This window comes from Bidens hawaiensis, unplaced genomic scaffold (genome assembly GCF_021521415.1).
Source record: "Bidens hawaiensis isolate Kalapana, Puna unplaced genomic scaffold, B.hawaiensis_p1.1 tig00019660_1, whole genome shotgun sequence".
NCBI lineage: Eukaryota > Viridiplantae > Streptophyta > Magnoliopsida > Asterales > Asteraceae > Bidens > Bidens hawaiensis.
This window is the reverse complement of record NW_027492982.1, coordinates 203,677-214,682: the sequence shown is the minus strand read 5'-3', so window position 1 is coordinate 214,682 and position 11,006 is coordinate 203,677. Positions and strand designations below refer to the sequence as shown.

At 47.8% G+C, this 11,006-nt stretch overlaps 1 protein-coding gene across 1 annotated transcript; it reads left to right on the top strand.

Annotated features, from left to right (window-relative positions):
• Positions 1-1,155: 1,155 nt before the first annotated feature.
• On the top strand, positions 1,156-2,059 carry LOC143558798 (uncharacterized). The gene has a single exon (XM_077047556.1). The coding sequence runs from the start codon at positions 1,309-1,311 to the stop codon at positions 1,867-1,869; it is 561 nt and encodes a 186-aa protein (XP_076903671.1). The 5' UTR covers positions 1,156-1,308; the 3' UTR covers positions 1,870-2,059.
• The last annotated feature ends 8,947 nt before the right edge of the window (positions 2,060-11,006 follow it).

The window sequence follows — 11,006 nt, the reverse complement described above, 5'->3', positions numbered from 1 at the left end:
TTTTTCTAGTAAAATCCCCAATTATTGAGGTCGCCAGAACCCTAGAACCATCGTAAAAATCAGTTGATGGTGCTTAAGTGATGGTGGTTGGTTGGCGATGAGTCAATTGGTGGTGGTGGCAGTGTTCATGTGGTGTTTTTCGGCAAAAAAAATTAACTTTCTCGGCCAAAAACTTTTTCCGGCTACCTGAAACTAACGGCGTTAAGATTCTGTTAGCCACATACTGTTAGGAACAGATACATTAAAAGTTGGGACCATTAGTGACCAATTCGTTAGTTGGGATCGACAATAACCAAAATGCAATAGTTGGGACCAATATAAACCAATTTTCCTTTATAATTTGGTAATTCTACTCTCATGGTTGCATTTTATACTTGTATTGTAATGAGTATTATTTATGCTATACTTATTAACAATAACCTTTCTCTTATGTTTATGTTCGTTATCAATGTCAATTGTAGTCATATATAATAAGTCACTTCTTGCTTGTCTAGTGCTACATTTTACGTTATATAGAAATTGTCCAAAATGTTCGACGTTCGCTCTAAAAATGTGCGGAAAATGCTCGATTTATGTCGTAGATTTGTAAATGAGTCAACCGGCTCGATCCGGTTTGTAAACAAGCCAAGACAAACAAAGGTATGCACGCTCGGTTCAGTTTTATTGCCTCGAATAAATTTTCATATTCATATGTATAATTACATACACAGACACACACTAAGTCTTAATACCCTTTTAAGATGCCCCCCCTCTCCCCACCCCACCCACCTAGTCAAATTTCATAGTTTTGTTTTTGCTCGTTTCAGTTTTTCTAACTACTAAAAGTTAGTTTTCTTGTGCATTATATCCAATTTCAAACTTACTTCTTTTAGAAATTTACACGATACCACAAATTTGTCTAAAATCTACTAATTTCTTTTCAGCAATATTATATCAAACAAATTTGTTTCTTTTTAGAGTTCTTTAAAGTGAAAAAAGAAATAAGTAATTCTCGAACCTCAGTCAATAAATGTTTGGAAAACGATTTTAACTCGATTTGCAAGATTTGTAAATGACCCATTCGGCTCAATTCAATTTGTAAACATGTCAATCACAAGCAAGCTCTCACTCGATTCTAACCAACTCATGTCGTGAAACAACCCTTATATAAAAACTTGGGCTTAAATTGAGCCTACTTATTAACTTACTTTCATATCTCACTACTCCACGGACATCAACATCAAACAAAATACATTTCCTAGTCAAAGAAACACATCTACATCTAATCTGAACACAACACTCACTTTCCCTAAATCTCATCATCAAAAAATGAACATCATCGACGACCACACAGCCACCAGATTCGGCACCACAATCCACATAACCGCCTTAGACGGAATCATCAACGTCAACTCCTTATTCACTCTCGCTGTCTTCATCGGCCTCGCCTGGCAACCCACCGACCCCAACAACACCCTCATCGACAACCCCAACTGCACCCCGGGCCCACACGTCGCCGAGAATCTCATCTGCTTCCACGTCTACTCCTTCAGCAGCTTCCTCTTCTCCAGCCTCGTTGCCTTGAGCCTCAAGCAAGCCATCCGGATTGCCAAGACGTCGTGTGAGACTCGGAGGCTGATGGTGTTTAGTTTTGATATGTGTCATATTAATAAGAATGTGCTTCGGGTCGGGTACTTGGTGTCGGCTGTGGGTTCGGTTTGTGGGTGTGGGTTTTTGATGATGGCGCTTGTGAATGTGGTTCAGATTAAGCTTGGGGTGTTGGGGTGTGGGAGTCACCATACTTATGGTGCTGTTGTTCCTTTGTTGACTTTTGTTCCTTTGGGGTTGTTGACTTATGTCTTCTTTGTGTTGTTTGCTTTCACTAGGTAAATGTGTTTGTAAGTTCATGTTCTGTAATGATTATAATTATGTCTGAGGTTGAATCTTTGTATTGGTGTATTTTGTCACTATTATAACATCTGACATTGATAATATTATTATTGTTTTTGTGACACTAGTGGTAATATACAAGGTTTTAGGGGTAATGGGGTTGGTGAGATGAGGTTTTGTAGAGATAAAATGTCCACCATCTTGCTTAGATGATGAAGAGGTAGGTCCCAGCAGAGCCCAGTTGGACCCGCAAGACTCACCTTGAATAGGGACGTCTGCGCAATAACCAACTGCTCCAGCAGGGCCCACCATGCTCAGAGAATCTTACGCGCAGTACGCCAGCTGTACCCGCAGGGAAAGCCTCCCAATGGCGAAGTACCCCGCCTGTTCCCGCAGCTGCGGATACAAGCCATCAGGGAAGGCTACCCGCACTAACAGCAAGGCTACACGCACAAGGCATTCGCTACTTCAGTAGTCACATGAAGGAATGAGCAAGGCGGAAATACTTCCGCCTAAATGAGCCAGTCCGTATGCTTCTGGAAGGTCTTTCGTACTATACCTACTAAGGTATGGGCGGAACAGACAATTTGACCAGAGCAGCCCATGAACCAATCACAGGGTGACAGCTCACCGACAACAATACGAGGAGGAGCACCCTCTAGTACTGTTTGTCACTATTAGCCGCTGCCTACTCACCAACCCTTACGATGGGACGCGCGCAGCCTACAGTTGGTGGAACAGTGCGTAGCCGGCAGTAAAGGAACAGTATACAGCCGACCTTTACTGTTGGCCGTAGCCTATCTACCAACCAGCATGGCCTGTGCGTAGTCCACTGTTGGTAGAACAGGAATACTATTCAGCCGGCTGTACCTTCTAGGAAACCTACCTTCGGCTATAAATACTCCAACACCTTGGAATGGTAAGGACATCATCTGATATCTCAATCTTATCTAGCAATCTCTTAATATACACTTATATTCAGAGCAATCTAGTCTGATTCTCACGCCGGAGGGTGGTCACAAGGAGGAACCCCCCCTTCTCAGTGACGAGCTTACGGTGTCTGTTTTGCAGGTCCCCTGAAGAACAACCTTCTCTGCTGGACCTCATCCTCGTGGGAAACAATACTTAACCCCCAGATTATCTATAATCTGCCCGTGGGTTCACTTAGTGTTTCTTCATTGGCGCCATCCGTGGGACTAAACTTGAACTAATTTAGTTTTTTGAAAATTTCCGAAGAAATGGTTAACGTTACTCCGGTCCCAAGGCCAGTAACCGACCAAGAAACCCCGGTAACCACAACCCCAGCAACTGGGGGGAACACCGGCGGTTATACAAATCTTACGAACACTACCCCGACTACCCAAGCCGGGGCAAGTGCAGTAAATATTCCACTGGGGTTCACTGACGCCCAGTTGGAAAAACGAACGAGGGCCCCTCGCCAAACACTAGATCAAGTGAAGGCGTGGGCCGAAGCACGTCAGAGAGAGTTCCAAGCTGAATTGGATGAACGCTTGCGTTCAGTTCAACAGGCTGACGAATTCGGCAGTACTCGCCAACAGCTCAATATGAACAGCGAGTGCGAGTACTCAGACGAGGAGAGAGAAGAATCCGATACCGACGCAAACCCTCGCCATAAGGCGAAAGGGAAGCGTAAGGAAACGGACTTCCAGCCGAAAAGGAATTTTGGGGAAGCTTTTAAACCAACGAATGCGGAGAGAAACCCGCGTGACTTCTCCAAAACCTTTAGGCCAACTGCTACAAATGCAGGAAAGTCAAAGTTCGCGAGGGACATTGCGGAAGCAATCGCCCCGAGAAGTGCCAAACAAATGTCAAACATTGGCACTTATGATGGTCTATCCGACCCGGACGACCACTTGAACAGATTCATTGCGGGGGCAACCGTCAGTAACTAGACGGAGCCCACGTGGTGTTATATGTTTCAGATGACCCTGGTTGGAGCGGCCAGGGCATGGTTCGATCGTTTACCGGTCCACCACATATATGACTGGGCGGACTTTCAGAACAAGTTCAGCCAGCACTTCAGCCAACAGAGGAAATATACTGAAGAACAGTGGACGATCCTCAACTGCGTTAGAGAGGAGGATGAATCTTTGTTAGACTTCATCACCCGCTTCAACTCCAAAAAACTAAGTCTCGGCAACATAAGTGAAGATCTTGTTCGCGCCGCTTTCATCCAAGGCGCAGAATACCCGGAGCTTATCCGCACATTGACGGGTAAGGATGGCATGCCATCAACATGGGATGCCATCATGACGGCGGCCAAGCGCTTTGCCGAGACGGAGAAGCAACTGGGAAGGGATCTTCCCCAGAGTACACACCTCTACACGCAGAGGACAAGAGAGAACAATGTCCGGATCGCCCGGCAGAACAAAAAGAAGAAGCTAGGTATCTGGCAGTCAAGGGTAAACTTTGACACCTCATCCAGCTCTCACCCTCTTGTTGGCGGAAGAAATCACGCACACCCTTCAAGCCAAAAGCACCGGTGGACGCCACTCACCAAAAGCGTCACGGAGATATTTGCCACTGAAAAGCTACCGTGGCCAAAAGCTCCAATGATCCGGCAGCGACCTAATGCGGATCAGAGCAAATCCTATGACTTCCACGGGACAAAAGGTCATGGTACGGAAGAGTGTACATCCTTGAAGGATATTGTTGAAGCATTCGTCAAGGATGGAAGACTGGCACACCTGGTGGCATCAATCAAGAAGGGAGGACGGAACGACAACCGGTACCGAGGCAACGGACGGAAGCCCGTTGACATCAGCATCAACATGGTTCATGGTAATATCAGAGGAAGAAAAAGGCGAACGATAGAACCATGTGCGTGGAAGGAAGCTGAGGTGCGCTTCCCGCGAGTGCCAGGAGGACCCAGCAAAGAAGGCCCTATCGTCATCAAAAGCCAGCTGGGGCACTACATCACCTCCCGCACTCTTGCTGACAACGGCGCCTCGTCAACGGTGATGTACAGGCAGTTCTTCGACAAGCTAGATGACGAAGACAAGGAACGCCTGGAAACGATCTGCGCCTCGATGGAAGGGTTTGATGGCAGCACAAACACCCCCTGGGTATCCTATCTTTCCCCGTCACTCTTACGGATGGGAAACACTCCCGCACAGAAGATGTGGACTTTGTCGTGATGAGGAAGCCACACCACACATACAACATTCTCTTCGGGAGAGACGGGATGGCAAGATTCAACGCCGTGGTATCCTCAGTCCACGGCATGATGGGATGGCCAACTGCTGAGGGTGTAGCGATGATCACCGGCATTCCCCAGGTATGCATCGCATCTGTCTCATCTAAACCCAAACCAAAGATGGCTAAACCAACCATCACCGAACCAGAAAGATGGGCCTTCAACGGCAAGTACCCGGACCAGGCCGTCTCCATTGGCCCAACAATTGTTGATCCCACACGCACCTTACTTAAGCGCTTATTACAAAAGAACGCTGACATCTTCGCGTGGACACCAGCTGACATGACTGGTGTACCCCGAAGTAAGGCAGAGCATAAGCTCAAATGCGATCCGGCTGTTACGCCGATCGTACAAAAGCGCAGAGTAATGGGGCCAGAACAAACTAACGCGTGTAGAACCCAAGTCAAGGAACTCCTTGACGCAGGCATCGTACGCGTTAGTAGATATCAAACTTGGGTTGCAAATCCCGTTATGGTACCGAAGAATAACAAACAATGGCGCATGTGCATAGATTTCAAAGACTTGAACAAAGCATGCCCCAAAGATTGTTATCCGTTACCTGAAATTGATCTTAAGGTGGACTCGTTGGCACCATTCCGCCTTAAATGCTTCCTGGACGCGTATAAGGGGTACCACCAAATCCACATGCCCGTTGATGATCAGGACAAAACCGCTTTTCGGACGCCCGATGGCACATTTTGTTACCAAATGATGCCATTCGGACTTAAGAATGCCGGGTCCACATACCAACGCCTGATGGACAACCAGTTTCGTGCCCAAATTGGGAGGAACTTGGAAGTCTACATGGATGACTTGGTCATCAAAAGCCCTGACCCAGAAGCGATGTTGAAAGACATCGAAGAAACTTTCAACACGCTCAGGAAGATAAACATGAAGCTCAACCCGAGCAAGTGTGCCTTTGGAATGGAAGAAGGGAAGTTCTTGGGGGTCATCGTCACTAAAGATGGCTTCAGAGCGAACCCTGAAAAGGTCGAAGCCATTATCAAAATGGAATCACCTACTACCATCAAACAGGCTCAGACACTGAATGGACGACTAGTGGCACTTAATCGCTTTTTGGCAAATCACGCGGATAAGTCGTTTCCCTTCGTGTCAACATTGAGGAACTGTTTAAAGAAAACGCACTTCCGCTGGACACCAGAAGCGGAAGCAGCTTTTCAGGAGATTCGGTCACGCTTGATCGAACTCCCAACGCTGACAGCACCAAAAGCGGGAGAGGAGTTAATCCTATACCTTTCCGCAACTGATAGAGCAACCGGGGCAGTCCTGCTAGTAGAACGAAAAGGCATCCAGATGCCAATCTATTACGTCAGCCGTATCCTAACAGACGTAGAAACCCGGTACTCTACCCTCGAAAAATTAGTCTTAGCACTTATACACGCTTCACGCAGGTTAAGACGATATTTCCAGGGTCACCCAATCACCATTCTCTCCAACTTCAAACTTGCAAACGTTCTAGGCAAACCCGAGTTATCGGGACGCCTAGCCAAATGGGCAATTGAGTTGGGGGAATACGCGATAAAGTATAAGCCAAGACCAGCCATAAAAGGCCAGGTTCTGGCCGACTTTATTGCAGAAGTGCCTGCATCGCGGGGAAAAAGAGTGCCAGGAAGAGGCTCAACCCTCTCCAGCACAAGACATCAATGATGTCTGGCGACTCCACACTGATGGGGCAGCCAATAACGAGGGTTCAGGCGCAGGGCTAAAGCTAACCAACCCAGCGGGCCAAGAATACACTTACGCTATTCGATTGGATTTTCCAAGTACGAATAACGAAGCCGAGTATGAGGCATTCCTGGCTGGGCTGAGAATTGCGCGTAAGATGGGAGTGAAAAACTTGGAAGCCCACGTGGATTCCATGTTAGTAGCCAATCAAATCAACGGGACGTACACGGCCGTGAACGACACAATGGCCCTGTACCTCACACAAGCAAAATCCCTTATGCGCGATTTCAATGACTGCAAAGTCATACACGTCAAGCGAAGTGAAAACAAATCTGCGGATGCGTTAAGCAAGCTTGCATCATTAGCCTTCACCCACTTAGGAAAGGATATCCGCATTGAACTCCTCGAGACACCATCGGTCCCGCACAAGGAAATTTGTGTCATCCAAACCGGCACGGAAACGTGGATGACACCAATAATAAAATACCTTGCGGCAGGTACACTACCGGAGTCCAAAACACAGGCAAGAAAACTACGCTGTAAAGCACTGAATTATCAACTCATCGATGACATCCTTTACAGACGTAACTTTCTTGGCCCACTCTTAAGATGCGTGGACAACCAAGATGCTGACTACCTCCTAAGGGAAGTACACGAAGGCATCTGTGGAGTACACGCAGGTCCCCGCGCTGTTGTAGCTAAGCTAAACAACGCGGGATACTTTTGGCCGGGGATGCATACGGATGCACTGGCATACATCAGAAAATGCAGGTCTTGCCAGCTTTACGCACCCAACACGCACCGCCCGAAGAATGAACTTGTTCCAGTCACTTCTTCATGGCCATTTCAGAAGTGGGCCATCGATGTGACAGGCCCATTTCCTACAGCAGCAGGAAATGTTCAGTTCCTAGTGGTAGCCATCGACTACTTCACCAAGTGGATAGAAGCAAAACCTTTAGCCCAAACAACCGCAAACATATCAAAAAATTTATTTGGGAATTTATTATTTGTCGTTTTGGACTTCCACAGAATTTGGTGAGCGATAACGGCACCAACTTTGCTGACAAGAAGCTACAGCAGTGGCTGAAAGAACTTCAAATCACCCACACCTTTACCTCAGTGGCACACCCGCAAGGTAATGGTGAGGTGGAAAGAGCAAATAAGAGCATCGTCGAAGGCATAAAGAAAAGACTCTTGGAACACAGATCCAGCTGGGTGGACGAGCTTCCGCACGTCCTTTGGGCAAACAGAACGCTGAAGAAGGCCAGTACGGGAGAAACCCCGTTCAGTCTCACTTATGGCACTGAAGCCATGGTCCCGGTCGAAATTGGTTTACCCTCACCAAGGGTCTTGGTTCAGCCAGAAGACAATGATGCGGAAAGACGGTTGGACCTTATGCTAACCGAGGAACGCAGAGACTTAGCCGCAGTGCGTGAAGAGAACTACAAGCGACAAATGCAAAAGTACTACAACACGCGGGTAAAACTCTGCAACTTCAATGAAGGAGACTACATACTGCGTAACAACGAGGCTTCAAACCAAGAACGCCCAGGAAAGCTGGCCCCAGTCTGGGAAGGGCCATACATTATCAAAGAAGTCCTGGGAAAAGGCGCATACCGGCTCGAAAGGCTCGATGGCACTCCCATCCCAAGAACATGGAATGGAGCTCAATTATGCAAATGTTATATGTAGATCAATTCCAAATTTGTAAAGAAAAGGCCTAGAGCCACTTCTAATGGAAATGATTCTCCTTTCACAGTGTGTTGATAGCCTTACATTTATACTTATGAACTTCCCACACTGGTGCCGGTATTCACCGCATAAATGGGGGAAGAAGTAAGTCATTACGTGTGGAAGGCGGAAAAACCCGCATAAACACAACGCTAAAAATAAGGAAAACCTACAGCAGGTCAGATGTAAGTAAAGTTTAGCCATCCTTGTAAGTGCAAGTGACGGTCTTACCCGCACAATCACGAACAAGGAAGCAAAACTTCAACCTATCATCTACCACGTTCAAAGGTTAACTTATTCTGAACACTTAGAAAATTTCAAAGGAAAAGATGAGGAAAACTTCCACGCAAGTCAGATATAAGTAAAGTTAAGCCATCCTACTAAGTGTAAGTGACGGTCATACCCGCACAATCATGAAAGAGGAAGCGAAACAAACTTATAATTTACCACGTTAAAAAGTTAACTTATCCAAGTACTAAAGAAATTACTAAGTTAGATCAAAACATGCGTAAAATAAACAAGGCAAAGAACAAACACAATCTTTATTTCATCAAATTCAAACATTACAAAGATAGCTATACAAAAGCAAAAATCTACGTTAATGGTGGAAAGGGATCTTCAGAATCAGGCTTCAGGACCACTTCCACTTGGACTCGCTCCATCAGTAGAGCGTGGTGGTTCAAGGAAGGCTTTAAGAATAGCTAGCCCATCATCAGCAGCAGCGACTTCGTTCACCTTCTCCACCACAGGATGCGGGAAGGCGGCATACTGGTTCACTGCTTGGTCGTAAATAGCTTCAGTATCCACATCGTACAAAGGGAAGTTGGAAGGCGGGATGCCTTTCTCAACGAACCCTAGACCAAGCAGGAAGCCGGCCTTTTCCCCATCCTCATGAGAAGCGTTGAGGGCTGCGCTCATAGCATCGTCATAAGACGTCTCTGAGAAGACCCGATGCACAACCTACAAAGAAAACTTCCAAGTATCAGAACCTTTTCTATTTATAAAGAAAAGCGTGAAGACATGAAGCTAGACTTACCCGAGACAACGCTTCTCGAAGAAGCCATTCCTTGGCAACCAGAGCTTCTTGGAGGGCGGCTTGAGCTTGGGTACAGGCGCGTTCGGCTTCACTTTTATTAAGGTTGGCAAGCAACACTTCCTTTGCAGCAGCCTCTTCGACGCCCTTTAGCTTCCGCTCAGTGTGGTCAAGCACGCCCCTCTGGTCCAGGATCTCTTGAAGCTTCTTCGCGTCCTCCATCGCCAAAGCATCATGAGCCTGCTGGAGAGCCTCTAATTTGGCTTTAAGCTCTTCATTCTCCACGCGTAGAGGCTCGGCAACAGCTTCAGCCTTGGTGGCCCTTTCAGTCGCGTTCCTAGCAGTCTCCTTAGCCAGCCGAAGCTGTTCATTAACAGCTTGGGCAGCCTTGGAGCGAGCCTCGAGACGGGCCTGAACCTCGACTTCAAGGGCCTTGAACGCCTTCTCCTTCTCCGCCGCCGCGGCGGAAAGCCTCCTATTCTCCTCCCGGACAGCCCGCGCATGAGCTACTTCCTGAAGGCGAGCTGCTTTTAACTTGTCGTTTTCACGACAAAGCAGCTCGACGCGCGGCTGCATCCGGGCCAGGAGAACCCGAAGCTCATTGCTTAGCCTACCCTCCTGGTAGCTAGCCATGGCTTCCCCCAACGCACCACTAGGAGCAGCGTGACGAGCCCACTCCACGCACTCCACAGGGGTGCGAAGGGTTGTTCCTCGGCGAATGTTCCATCGTGGAACATACACTTCATTGGAATCCGACACTGCAAAAAACAAAGCAGTTAGGAAAAGATAAAGAAAAAATATATATAAATGGGCTAAAAGAACCCTACGCACCTGTAGGGTCAATTACAGGCCGATAGCCGCCGAACCCATCACCTGAACCCAACGGAAATCCATCCAAGAGGTCAGGCAGATGAGAAGGTGGCAGAGATTGGCGAGAAGCCCCATGCGTACCTGATGGATCGGCCGTCGTTGCCGATGGCGGGGGCATGGTAGCAGCCGCCGCGGTCGCCGCCACGGAATCCGCAGCAAAAGTTACAGCCGGCTCGGTGAAAGATGCTGTAAAAATCGCACTCACAGCCGGCGGTGACGTCATCTCAGCTGGAACAGTCGGCTCAACGGAGTGAGCAACTGAACCAGCGGAAGCAGGCGCAGGCGCAGCCGCCTGGGTCGTCGCCTCAGGTAGGCTGACCGGGCCTACCGTCATTGGCGGGGAGGTACTCCTCTGCGCTCCACCCTGGAATGCGTCAACATCCACGCCTGCACAAAGAAAAGTGTTAAATGATATTAAGCTATGAAGATAAAAGCTAAAGGAAATTTGTACTTACGGGTTTTCTTGAGCCTGAAAGTACGGACGGGCGGGGATGAACCCGATGGAGCCGGCCTCTTCACGCCGGTCACCGTTGTCATCCTGGGCTCTTCGGTGACAGTTGTCACAGCCTCCGGAATGGTGATCTTGTCACCACCGGGATT